This window comes from Strongylocentrotus purpuratus, unplaced genomic scaffold (assembly GCF_000002235.5).
Source record: "Strongylocentrotus purpuratus isolate Spur 01 unplaced genomic scaffold, Spur_5.0 spur5_scaffold_2, whole genome shotgun sequence".
NCBI classification, from domain to species: domain Eukaryota; kingdom Metazoa; phylum Echinodermata; class Echinoidea; order Camarodonta; family Strongylocentrotidae; genus Strongylocentrotus; species Strongylocentrotus purpuratus.
The window spans coordinates 36,771,389-36,785,476 of record NW_022145605.1 but is presented as its reverse complement, the minus strand read 5'-3'; the positions used below and the strand labels follow the sequence as shown (position 1 = coordinate 36,785,476).

Sequence of the window (14,088 nt, the reverse complement as noted above, 5' to 3'; positions counted from 1 at the left end):
CAGTTTTTAGCGCTTGTATAATGTGATGCGTTAATTGTGCATTACTTTTCATTGACCATATGATATAACGCCGGTTATCAAAATGTAGTTTGATTTAAAGTTGACTTGCTAAAGTAAAATGCTCAGATGTGATCTGAATACGAGTTAGGATATATTGTACTTAGCCAGCCAAATGCTAAGTAATATCTATATTACTAATACGCAAAATCGCCGCGGGGGGTCCAACACGGGCCAAAACGGTTCCTCAAAAACGTCTTTCCCCGACCCCGCCCGCCTCCGCCGTGGCGCGGGGAGGGCGGCACAATTCCACGAGGCCTGTCTCCCGTAACCCGCGTGCCACGTCGACCCCGCGATCGACGTCCACGCCGTTAAACGCGGTTTCGGGGCGGCCGGGGAGGACGGGCGGACGAGAGCACGGCGGGCGTCGCGGATTGCGAGGAGGCGACGAACCCGCGAGAGCGAGTCGGCAAGGCGTGCACCCGCCCTCTGTCTAATTATAAAAGAAAGACGAAGAGACACACGATGGACGAGAATCCACTCGCGTCAACGGGTGTAACAAGTCTCATTGTAAAGGCTGCGGCATATCCCGAGTAAGGCCTCTTGCTATAGGATTCGCTTTGTAGCATGTAAGAGAAATACACATTAACAGACGACTCACCCGGGTGATGGGATGTAGCCAATATGTACGCTCAACGGGTTGAGCGTACCCGTGTTATGCGTCTTTCTATAGGATATGCTTTGTAGCTAGGCCAGGCGCCCACAGTGTACGTGTATTACACGCTCTCAGGTCACACACATGCACACATCACAGTACAGTCGATTCGAGTCGAGGCGATTGCGACAACTGGCGCAAACCATGGACCTATTTTCACGTAAAATCTTTACTCTGAAAATAATTATACAAATTCTGTGATCTATGCCAACATAATCATAGTCCAAGCTTCTGTTTTATTGGTCTTTTCATGAAAACTCCATCGAAATCACAACAAGAATAGCGCAAACAGATCTGTGATAGTACGCCTTCACGTGACAGTTCAGTTGCAAACTGCCTTGAGTCCACAGTGTATTGCCACGGCAGCTGAGCGCTGCTGTCGGGGGTGCTGTCGGAGCTGAGTGTGTGAGCATGGAGTAGCCAGGTCTGTCCGTGGTGTGAGGAGAGTCTAAACAACACTTTGAAATTGCTATTATTGCCCCGATTTCAATATAGTTTCGTGAATAGATGTATGAAACCTGGGCTTGGATTGTGATTATTCTGGCCATGTATAGTTGTATACTGAATTTCGATAATCATTTTTCAAAGTAAAGTTTTCACAAGAAAATCAGACGGTCGTCATGGTCGTTTAAAAACATGATAATACTTTTAGTATGATACAGTTCTTGCATCAAATCAATTTTTAAAGTATGGGGGGGGGGGGGGTCAGGTAACTCAAAGCGATTTGAGTGCAGGCGTGGTGTCCACGGGTACAAAGGGCTGAACCCCCGAAAGCTCAGGGGTTTTAGGCATTTAATTACGGTCAGATGAGCATATTTTTAATGCCTTATTTGTGACACTGGCAGGTCGATCAATAATTGGCGTGGGGTCCATAGTAGAGTTGCGTACCAACTACGCTGAGCTGAGAGTACGCTGGCCTACGTTACTATACCCTGAGGGACGCAAAAAAGTATGCAAGATGGACGCAAACAATTTAATATGTTTAACAAAATTCGCGTACTTTCGGCGTAGAAACTGGACGCAGAAAGTACGCCTTTTTTTACGTAACACTACGCTACTTAACTAAACAAACTGCATCTTTAAATGAAATAATGAAAAATTAGCCCAAGAAAAAGGAGCTCCCGAAAGATAAAAAAAAGTAGCCCCCAAAAATTTTCCCAAAATTTGATATAGATCGAGTCCCCGAAAAAAAAAATCTTTCACTGGATTCTACGCTCACAGTCCCACACATACTCGAGTCAATTTGTGCACAAACCGTCTGATTTTTCGCGTAAAATCTTTACTTTGAAAATAATTATACACATTTTGTGAACAATGCCAACATAATCATAATCCAAGCCTCTGCATATGTAGTCTTTTCATGAAACTACATTGAAATCACAACAATAATAATGCAAATAAATAGTAATTATCGAGATCCTATCTGACATAGTTTGTTTTACGGTGCGCCATTCATGGTCAAACAGCATATATTATAAAAATTCTCTATATAAAGATAATCTAAATTTTTTTTGGATAGCACATAGGCCTCTATCTATCTATTTGGCCCCCTCCCCTAGAATCCCGTGGATTTTCCACGGGTCCTGCTAGTACTTGTTTAATCTGCATGCTGAATTGAGTACGGCCCCTGTGCATTGTTCACGGAGCAATCGTGAGTTCGCCGATAACTCATTGAAAGGCGTGTTAATTATAATACAGATATTTCAATAGACCATTTTGTGGAACACTGTCCGGTTCACAAGTTAAATAAATTGTATGCATACCTGAGGTTTGCTGCACATATCACCAACTCACATGCCACTGGAAATAATGATTTAATACAGGAGAATGTTTATTCCTTTCTACCGTCTCCAATATATTTGTAAAGTGGTCAGTAGTGATGGAAAGGGATGCTAATGCACTCTGACAGTTGTTAATAAGATCATCAGAATTCTTGTCATTAGAAGAAAACAAAATACAAATCCAATACTGCTCTGTCTGAACCATCTGATTGTACTACAGGTGTACATGTTTCTCTTCAGATTGATGCACAAGTAAGAAAATTGAGGAAACAAGCAGCTTCCAAAATATTTAATAATTCTTAATTGCTTCAGATATAAGACCATTTTGTAGTCTACTGCCTCGTTGACACTTGCCCGCATTTTGGTCCCGCACTGTCCCGCTCTATGGCGTGCCAATTTGTATGGCACGCAGTCCTTATAGGGTCATTTCTAATTTATGAATAGTTTACGCAATGCATAACCACCAAGACACGCATTGTCGCGTCATGTTTACGCTCAACTTAATCACTGTTTACGCATTGTCACGTCATATTTACACCAAACTTAAGAACAATTCACGCATTGGCACTCATTGTGACAATTGCTTCTAGTAGTCACTTTTTTTCTTCTTTTTGATCAGGAGACTTGTTTCAACTCATTCACATACTAGTTGGACAACATTGAAAATGTTGAATACCCAAGAAGCTGTTTCAGGGCAAAGAGAGTGTTTATATGTCGTGGCTGCAGGGCTTATTGGTCTTGAGCAGCATAAGAATCTTGAAAAAGAGCAGAAAAAGTGGGGTAGGAAAAGAAAAGCAAGGACGGGGTGGGTCAGAGAATGGTTGTTAAGACGCCATGTGTATGGACATTTTGACCAGTTATTGACCGAAGACCAGAAATAACCGTTTCTAGGAAGAATTGAACGTTATATTGTTCCCGAGAGCTCTGACTCACATTATGTCCATACTCTCTTTGTAAAGAGACTCTATTTCCACCCTTATGAGATAAATTATTAGTATTCGTCGGTCATTTGTTTCACCGTGCAGTGTGAAAGTAGGACTGTAGCAGGCCTTAAATTTCAGTATTTTTAGGGCAAAGCCACTTTTCTGTAGGGCACATTCCTATATTACAGAACAAATAGGAAGAATTGGAAAGGGCACACAAAATCTCCAAGGCCAATGAGAGGGGCATTGAGGCCAATCAAAGGGACATCCAAGGCCATGGCCTTGGTGGCCTTGGATTAATTTAAGCCCTGCTGTAGGAAGTTACTAAAAACTTACTTAAAGGTATTACAAAGTTTTGGTATGGGGTCATGAATTCAGTTCAAATTAAAATATTGGAAGCATATGCGTTCCTACAATATTCATTGATCGTTGTCGCGGTTAAAATCGAGTCTGAAGTTATGAAATGTTGTATAGCTCCCTCTCAAGGTCAAGATATTAATTTAGCTTTGAAATAATCTTTCTTGACTAAAATCGACCGATTAGCTATTCCCGTTTGGAAATTATATATCACAACTACATATTCTGAGATTTTCATGGTCGCAGCTACCATTGTAGGGCCATAGGCGCTATTTGAAATATATCAAAATTTATCAAACTTTACCGGTAAATTTTTATATTCAATTTTTCTCGAAAATAGAAGTGTTTTAGGGGCTATATCAAAATTGTAAAGATTCACTGTCCACCCAATTTTTTAAAATTTCCCAAAACTTTGTATTACCTTTAAAGGTACTATGTCCCATTTGCAGGCCCAAAAAATGAAGAGGTTAAATTCCAACGACATTTGAAAGATAATACTAATTTATAACTTCCCTAAAAAAAGGGGAGCTTGAAAATGTCTTTAAGTGGGAAAATAACGACCATTAGTTGTCGAATCGACTTAAAGGTAATACAAAGTTTTGGGAAATTTTGAAAATTGAGTGGATAATGATTCTTTATAATTTTGATATATTTGAATGCCCCTGTGGATGTAATATAAGCACTAGAAAATTTTGCCCCTAAAACACTTCTGCTTTCGAGAAATATTGAATATAAAAATTTACCGGTGCTCCCGGTAAATTTTGATAAATTTCAAATAGCCCCTACGGCCGTACAATGGTAGCTGCGACCATGAAAATCTCAGAATATGTAGTTGTGATATATAGCTTATCGGTCGATTTGAGTAAAGAAACATTGTTCTATAGCTTAATTAATATCTTGACCTTGAGAGGGAGCTATTCAAAGTAAAATGTTAATTATTTACAATTTCATAACTTTAGACTCGATTTCAACCGCGACAACGATCACTGAATATTGTAGGATCGCATATGCTTCCAATAAGTTCATTTGAACCACATTCATGACCCCATACCAAACTTTGCATTACCTTTAAGAACTATAGAGCCAGTAAGTCATAGTCTGATTTTCAGACCATTGTACCGCAAATCTCTGTGTATAAGGTGCACCTGTGTATAAGGCGCACCCCTATTTTGAAGACAAAAAAAAAAAAAAAAGGAAAACACAAGCAGGGAGGACTTTCATTTAACATCGAGGTGCAGTTGAAGGCGCCGATTTGTGCTTGTGAACTTGTCAAGAAGAATGTGTAAGATCATTAATGTAAATTAAAAACAGTAGAGTACCTAGGATAAAACCTTGTGGTACGCCAAGCAAAATTGGAGGAATTATTATTATAAACTACATATTGAGATTTATTAGAAAGATTACTTTCAAACCAAGATGACAGACAAATTTGAGTGTTGTTCTAGATTCCGAGTGGTGAGTCAACACACCGATTACTGAGCTGGGAGCGTTGCCAGGCATAGCGCCATAAATCGAAACTTTAAAAAAAAAAATTGTGTACCTGTGTATAAGACGCACCCCCGACTTTCAATTTTTTTTGGTAGCAAAAAAGTGCGCCTTATACACAGAGATTTACAGTATGTTATTACCAAAGAAGAAAAAGCCAGTCAGCCACTCAATAGTGTCTGACAGTGAAGTCTAGCAAGTAAACGGGTTTCCTTGCATAATTTGAATATTAGGACGCTGCTAATGTTTAAATTTCACAGATAGGACATACATGACATATTCATAATTCCTGCAAAGTTCTCCAGAATTTGATGTTGGCTGCAAAAGGGACATAGTATCTTTAAACAAGAGAGTTTGAAAAGGGTACATCTCACAATTTAATATATTCCCAGATTTTAGTAATTTAGTTTCAATTAATTGTAATTATGGGAAAGGGGCTGAATAATTGACATCTAAGTTACAAAAGCGACTTTGGAGAAAAACAATTTATTCTCAACAACGACGAACCTAAAAACACATGAATTGGGGAAAATCTGTTAAATCCCCAGACAAACATTTAAAAAACGTTGAATCATTTTAGAAAGGTATCCTGCTCATCAATGCTGTAAAGGTAGTTTACCATATACTGTTAAAAGTACATTTATTTAAGCAAATACAGGTGTCGAAGTCAGAAACTGTTCACAAGCTAAAAAAATGTAAGCATTGTCCTTTACATTATACTTTATAATTATGTGTTATCAATTAATTATTTTTAACGATAATGAGACATTTGGGGGCCTCATATTCCAAAAATTTGATCGCAAAATTTCACTTCAATTCTATAATGATGTGAACAAGGATGTCATAAAACATACACTTCTGCAGAGATTTACCCCTAAAATGTATTTGAAGCATATAGATGACAGGATACAAAGTTCTGGTTTTCTGTTGTAAGTGTATTTGAATTGAATTACATCCTCTTTCATATCATTATACAATTTAAGTGAAATTATGTCATCAAGATCACGTGTTCCACATGTAGACTATGCGCATGGCATACGAAAACTGCGCAGGAAGTATGCGAAGTCAATGCGCTAATTGTGATCAAATAAGTCGTTAACTAGTCGTGAACATGAGTGCCACTAGGCTGACGGACATGCATCAGCGCACACTGGCACGACTAGGTAACGCATAGTTCACAAAAGTTGCCAACAAAAATTGTGCCAAAATTTTGAACATTTTGAAAATTCTGTCAAGCATGTCACGCACGGCGTGCATGCTTCCGCACGATACCACGGATACTTCCTGCATTAACACGCAAGAGTATGTGTCTATGCGCAAACTATCCGCAAACCAAAATGCGGGCAAGTGTCAACGGGGCATATGTAGTAACATTTGTGAAAAATTGCTAGAATACCTGATTACCTTCTGACTATGAGAACATTCAACTTGTAGAAAGCTAGGGGTACCTACAGATTCTCCATTGTGCAGCAGTTCAGTGGGAAACTTTGGGCATTTGTATAGGTATAATAAGGCCATGCCGTGATTTTTTTTTAATAGTTTTATAGTTTTCTACCACATTTTTTTTTTTTGCGAAATCTTTTTTTTAAAGCTTTCAAGAGCCAAATTACTCGTTTTTCCTGTTGTATTGTGTGAGATGCTAATGCTGTGGCCTGCTCCCCCCTCCCCCCTCCCCCCCCCCTTCCTACCCCTCCCTCCCCCTACCCCCTACAGATCCCCACTTCAGTCCTAAAGACACCCTGCGGGCGTGGCAAGAGAAGAATCATCCCTGGTTAGAGTTATTATGTGATTCTTTGCCTCCTCCCCCTACCCTCTACAGATCCCCACTTCAGCCCTAAAGACACCCTGCGGGCGTGGCAGGAGAAGAACCATCCCTGGTTAGAGTTATCAGATGTCCATCGGGAGACTACTGATGGCATCAGAGTTACTGTTATACCATTCTACATGGGTGCTAGGGTAGGTAACACTTACAGAAAACATACTTCACTCTTTGTGGTAGAGGTTTCACGTTGCTATACAAAAAATATGAGCTTCAAATGTTACTTTTATAAAGTGATATTGCAAGTTTAAATACTGTCTCAATGAACATAAAAGTGACTCGAGAGTAGACTATTCGATGCACCCCCCTACCCCAGCACCCCCACTCACGGGTCGGAATGACCGCACATGTGCGTGTTGCCAAAATGTCCGGTAAAGGGCCCTTTTTCGTGCGACAAAGTCAGGTCCGAGAATTGTAAAAAAAGGGGTATATTTGACTTTTCACCCTGAGATTTCTTTAAAATGTGGGTGTTTTTTCTTTTTCTCTCTCATCTCTTTGGACTCCTAAGAAATTATTCCGAATTTAGGGGGGTACATTGAGCATTTTTCCTGATTTAGGGGGGTCTCCAAGGCCGGAAAAGCCCGCGAAAAGCCCGGGAAAGGGGGTTCGGAAATGTTGTCAGTCCTCAGATGGGGGTGCTTTTCAAAAAGAGGGAACGAGCATATGCGTACCCTAAATAACACTGAGTGGGGGGCCGGGCCCCCTACATGTTTGCATAGAAAAGGGCCTTAAAAATGATGAGTCCGACTTTGGTTCCGTGCGTAGTGTTTTTATTTTTCTTTATTTTCTTAACACTCATTGTCTGTTAGCTGATAGGATAAATTTCATTTTTTATTTGTTGATGTTTTTTTTTTTTGCCATACACAAATTATTATTTATAGGTGATGGACTGATTTATCAACCACTCCACTGCCACAATGTACTTTATGCATCTGCAGCTGGAAAGCTTGAACAGTTCACTTTATACTAGGGAAAACATCTTTCCTATAGGGGAGAGGGTATTGGTTTCTGTTTATGGATCTTGTTCATTCATTCATTTGTCTGTATCTGTATAACAGTATTGCTGCGAGTATAAATATTCTCCAGATTTGACTTGCAGTATTAAATTCCATATTTTGCAAATCCATTCAGTTTTCATTTTTATTAGTGCCTCATTAATTTGTAAAAATCCAAAAAGAACTTTGAATGATTTCATCTTTTATTCAACTATCATTAGGTTTCACAGGATTCAAGTGTGTATTGGGTGAGTCTACTATTAAAGTACTAGTTTAATACAGTTTTTGTGTATTTTTAATTTTTGTAAATTCTTTATTTAAAAGAAAATTTATTTGATAACAGTAATAATAACGCTGGTACCCGCCAACTAGGTGCTCACTGCACTTGCTCCAAATATAATACATAATCAGTACTCCTGAGACAAATATTTGAATATACACTGCCTATAGGCTCTCAAATAGCACTTGTTCATGTTTAACACTGTTTCTCAATTCCTTGGAATCAGAGCAATATAAACCTATTAGATGTATTGTGTGTCATGTACACATTTGCAAATTTACTAAAAACCTAGTTTTTAGTAATTTCATTTTTTTTTCTTCATCCATTGGGAGATTTATAAATAGATGAAACACTTAGAAAATATATTACAATCTAAAACATTACATTTTATCACACACCATTGTATATCTTAGTGTTCTTTAAACACCAAACAAAACTTTGAACAGAAAGCAGCAAAACTTGATGTACATTTTCAAAAATCACAGATTTCATTTACAAAACAAAACAAAACAAAACATCAAATTGGAAGTTCTTTCATATGAAAGAACACTTAAAAGATTGTATGTCACTAAATTGCCTGTATATCAGTAATCGCCCTTCAAATGCAGTATAAGTCTGAGTGAATCAAAAAGGTTAGAAGAGAAGGGAAAATGGCTTGTGTGATATTTTTCTCTTTGGAATAGAGTACCCGGTATTCAGAAATTGTATTCTTTCTCTTGCAGTGGAGGTACTGCATAAGGCTTGAGAATCTTGGAGATGAAACGGTACAGCTGAGAGAAAGACATTGGAGAATCTTCAGTCTGTCAGGAACGTTAGAGACAGTGAGAGGAAGAGGAGTGGTGGGACAGGTAAGCTGCTTATTATATTGGACAATAGACCACTTCACAGTTAGCACATGTCTGCAATGATCCCCAATATCCACAGATCTTCAAAATCATGAAGAGGTCCCACTTTGTACAACTTAAAATAATCACTCCTACAGCGATGGAGGTGCTACATAAATAGCCTTTGTTTCCCCCTTTTCAAAGAATACTTCCACCTGTGTATCATGGAGTGCACTGCTTGTGCATGAATGAATAATGATTACATAACTTTCATTACTTTCATAACTTTCAGTATTTTGTCTCTGTGTATTTCACAATTGGCTTATAAACTGGCTTATTCATGTACTCATTTGGACTCTTTGGTAGGACAGTGTGTGTGTGTGTAGGGGGGGGGTGGTCATTATCTCAGACCATGGCTAGTTACATTACATGCAGTAGACGTTGGTTTAAAGGTAAAGACCAGTATTGGAAACGCCCCAATTTCAAAAAATGAAATGGAAGCTCTTATTACCAATCATGTGAAAGAATATGTTTTGAATATTACATGATGATAACATTTTTGACGGGAAACCGCCTACTAATTGATATATTTGGTAAATTAGTATATCTCTCGCCTGTTGAGACTGAGAGATACAAATTGCACGTGTCGCGCACGTGTGTGTAGTCCCATATACATCTTTCTGTGTACAGTGCTTCTAACTTTATGAAGACTTGGCCAAATTTCTTATAATTTTGATGATTCCAGAACCTTGCAGTACATCTATGCTAGATGATCAACCTTTTCTGATCGTTTTCACGATGTTTCTTTTACTATGCAATTGCATGACCATAACTGGTCTTTAGCTTTAAAGGGGAACAGAGAGTGATTATTACAAATGATTGAAAATGTAGTCATATTGCCCTTTTCCATTTTGAAACCAAACCTTACATGAATAGGATGCAATTTCTTTCATGACAAATTTCAGTGATTATTGGTGTTTTTACAGAGTAAAACATGTTATATACCTCACTTAAGAAATCCAGCCATCTGATTGGTCGAATTGCATTCATAAACTTCAACTGTTCCTGTAAAATTCCCGGTAACCATGCTTAAAACATTTCAATATTTTTAATAACCATGGTTATTAAAAAAATAGGTCAGTCTCCATGGTTACCCCATAGGTTTACATGTTAAAAAATGGTTTGAGCGATGGAGGATACCATACGTGTGCGAAAAATTGGTCGGCAATTTCAATACAATTGAATCTCGATCGATCTTACCGACAATTTTATCTTGCATTGTTGACATGAAGACGAAAATTAACTCTCAAAAACAAAAAAAAACAACATCTGCCGATAGATCTTGATCTAAGTTCGTGCCAATATGCATTGCAAAAGTAAAAGAAGGGTCCGTTTCATGGAGCTTTTGCGAAGCATCCCTCACGCGGAGCCGTTTTCAATTCATTTCAATGTATATATTGGAGAAAACTGCCAAGCATGTTAACGTAGCGCGATAGCCGAGTGGTCTAAGCGTTGGTTTTCGATACACCTCTTGTTGTACGCAAGAGTTCGAATCCCGTCTTCGACAAAAATGTAAATTATTTTTTATTTTTTATTTTTTAGTCTATTTTTTTTCGGCATATAAAAGTATTAATGACTGCTTTAATATTCGAGAAATAGTTGTTTTCATACGCTCTCGGGAAGGTTACAATTGGGCTATTCCCCTCGGCAAGCCTCGGGGAATAGCACAATTCTAACCTTCCCTTGAGCGTAATAAAACAACTATTTCTCTCAAAGCAGTCATTAATACTATACTATCACAGGGTTCATGGTTCCAGTTCTGTGGGGGCACTACATTTGCACTACATTTGCTAGTACTTTCCACCAAGGTGTAAATTATGGGTACCTAGTAGGAATTAGTTCTTTGAATGCCTAGAGCTCCTTGGGGCAGCAGGGCAAAAGCCAGGGTAGTAAAAGTACTTTGTATAAATGTAGCTATGATTATTATTATTATTATTATTATAGTGTTCTGTGTTCTATGTTCTATGTTCTTATTGTGTATTAATATCCCTTGATTTGTATAGGAACCCATCTTATCTAAGGAGCAACCAGCCTTCCAGTATAGCAGTCATGTATCATTACAAGCACCGAGTGGACACATGTGGTATGTACAGCATAAAAGTCCTCTAACCATTTTATCTCCTCCGAATACTACTTGAGAAATACAGTGTGTGTGTAGATGCAAATTGTAGATGTAGAATTACATAATGCAGAGTAGTGACATCTGAATGGAAATACACCACAAAATAATGGACCTTTTCATTCTTGTGATGAGTCCTTTGTCAGGTGTATAATAAACTACAGGTTGCCTTTCATAGAAAGATCTCACTGCAGTGCACCTGTATCCTTAAGAGTAGACAATGCTATCCATATTCAGTAAACATTTTAAAGGTGGATAAAAGAATGGGGACAGGGGTTTTGTTTTATCATAAGTTTTATATTGTATTTTCCCTGAAGTAAATATGTGAAATAAGGTATTGTAGCCATATCCACTTTAGAGGCATCTATTATTGATAATTATGCTGCTATTCTTCAAATAGTCTGGTTGAAAAAGGAGAGAAGTAGATTGAAAGAGAATACAATGATCAAGACTGAGTAGAAGAAGGGGGAATCAGTGTTTATTTTTTACATTGTTTTGCTTGCTTGAATCTCTATTTTTAGGGGGACATTCCGCATGGAGAAGAGCGACGGTCAGACATTTGACTGTAGAATCCCACCTTTCACCTTAGAGAGCAAGCAAGATGATCACTCCAGTCCACATAGCTTCTTCTGGTGAAGGACATCTCAAGGACAGACAGTCTGACTCAAGGTCACTTTCACATATTTTGCCTACCAATGCCTTGTCAGCTGATCAGTCTATGCTGCTGCTGCTGACAGACAGACTAGCCTCTTCTAGAGACTACTTTACTTACCCTTTTTTTCTCCTTCTGAACGTTGTGTGAAGAAACATCCTATATAGAAAACATTATAATTAAGTAAACATTGTATAGTGAAATGCAAGTTTGAGCATAGTTTCAAATGAATATTGGATAAAGAATCAGGGTCCCATTCTATTTTGAACGTCGTATCGTACAAAAATCATATAAGTGGGCAGGGCTTAGCATGAGCATGTACTGATGATTGGCCTCTGCAAAACTTGTTACTGCATACAATGTTGTTATCTAATCTGTACAGCCCTGTCGCTATACGATCATTCTTCTTACGATGTTACTTTATACAAGTTGCGTATGAATTGTTTATTGTCTGAGGAGGCTATATAAGGGCATGTCAATGACGCGGTCCCCTAGTGCGACCCTCATTCATGTATCTGCCTATGATCAAAAGTGTAGAATATGTACAACTGAATCAATTGTCTCTAATTGATATAACAGTGTCATTTATACATATTGTATCAATATGTTTCAATTTTAATTGGGGAGCACCAGGAGTGTCAAGTCTGAAAAACACAAAAGCTATATAAGAAACTGCTATTATTATTACCGGTAGTATTAATATTAAATTCAGAGGTGGCAGGGGTTTGATTTTTTCTACAATTGTAACACTTTCATTTTAGAAAAAAAGAGACACTGTACTTCAATAATACTTTATGCAAATGTTTTGTATGTGTCTTCCATTGATAACATGAAATGTGACAGAACTATTGAAACTAATCTTGTTAAAACAATAGAAAGGATGGAGGTACAAGTCGGTCCTGGTTCTTCAGGGTGAATTGCAATGTGTTAATTATTATTTTTTGGATTAAAAGCAAATGAATGTTGACAGTCATTTGTTTTTTGGTGGTCTGGATATAATAAAATTGGGTATAATAAAAGCAGAGATATGTTGAATACTGTTAAACACATGTTGGCTAGTAATCGTGCATAATAATGCATGTGTCCTCATGTCCAATGAGTGGGCAGTATTTGATGGAATAAGCTGATATATGTATATGCTTCCACTGTAAGGGTTGAAGAGCTCTTTCTTTAATATTGACCAGTAAGGTTACTAACATCTCTGAATAGTTGAAATACATGTATTTTCAATGTTATGGAAGTCTTAGAAAAGGAGGCATTCAGGTTTGAGTTATTTAGTTCAGTATTTCTCTTTCTTGGCGTCCATGAGGCTCTTCAAGTTCTACTATTATTTTCTACACACTGCTTTCTTGATTTTGTCTTTGCTGAATAAACTTTGCTGATAGACAGTCTACCTTAACAAGGAAAAAAAATCATCAGAAGAAATTATATAGTGCATAAATCTGTAGAATGGTCTTTCAGTTTGTGCATTTCTCATTATACTTATATTTTAATAATAACATACATTGCTTAATATTGAAAACCACAGTACCAGTATGTGGTAACTGAGAATTATGTTTTGATGTAGATTTTCCCCATTTTCTGAAGATTAACAGCATTACTGTGAAGACAATTTCCATTTATATACATGGCCCCATCCAGAAGATGCTTTGTAAGATTTCATAATAGATGTATTTAATACTCTTAGTATTTTTACTTAAATATTCATATTCAGAACTGAATTATCTACATGTATCTGTACAATAATAAAAAGCATTTTAAAGCAATATGTCATGACATTATTAGCTGATTTTACTATAGTTAGGAGTTACAAGTGACATACTATAAAATATGTAATTTTCATTACTAAGTCTTATCTGAATCTCACTTCATGGCGAGCTATCTACCGTTCAAATTTTCCCAAATATGGATATGCAAGTTAATGGATTGTTTTGAGTGTTACACATTTTTTGTTAAGCTTAAACCATTGAGCGTGTGATATAAAGTGTACTATTCAACAGTTGTGCAAATGAAAGTAATTTAATTGTGCATGAATATTGAATATATCTTAAAATGCTTGAAGAAAAGAATGTACATGTAAG

The 14,088-nt window shown here is 37.5% G+C and overlaps 1 protein-coding gene across 1 annotated transcript in view; it reads left to right on the top strand.

Moving 5' to 3' along the window:
• The window catches only part of LOC577303 (polymerase delta-interacting protein 2), a 33,591-nt gene extending 19,668 nt beyond the window's left edge, over nucleotides 1-13,923 (top strand). Inside the window, exons 6-10 of the mRNA XM_030992334.1 lie at nucleotides 7,078-7,214; nucleotides 8,294-8,320; nucleotides 9,075-9,200; nucleotides 11,240-11,319; nucleotides 11,877-13,923. Of these exons, the coding sequence (XP_030848194.1) occupies nucleotides 7,078-7,214; nucleotides 8,294-8,320; nucleotides 9,075-9,200; nucleotides 11,240-11,319; nucleotides 11,877-11,991 (485 nt within the window). The 3' untranslated portion in view covers nucleotides 11,992-13,923. The remainder of the gene's footprint in view (nucleotides 1-7,077; nucleotides 7,215-8,293; nucleotides 8,321-9,074; nucleotides 9,201-11,239; nucleotides 11,320-11,876) is intronic.
• Nucleotides 13,924-14,088: the final 165 nt, after the last annotated feature.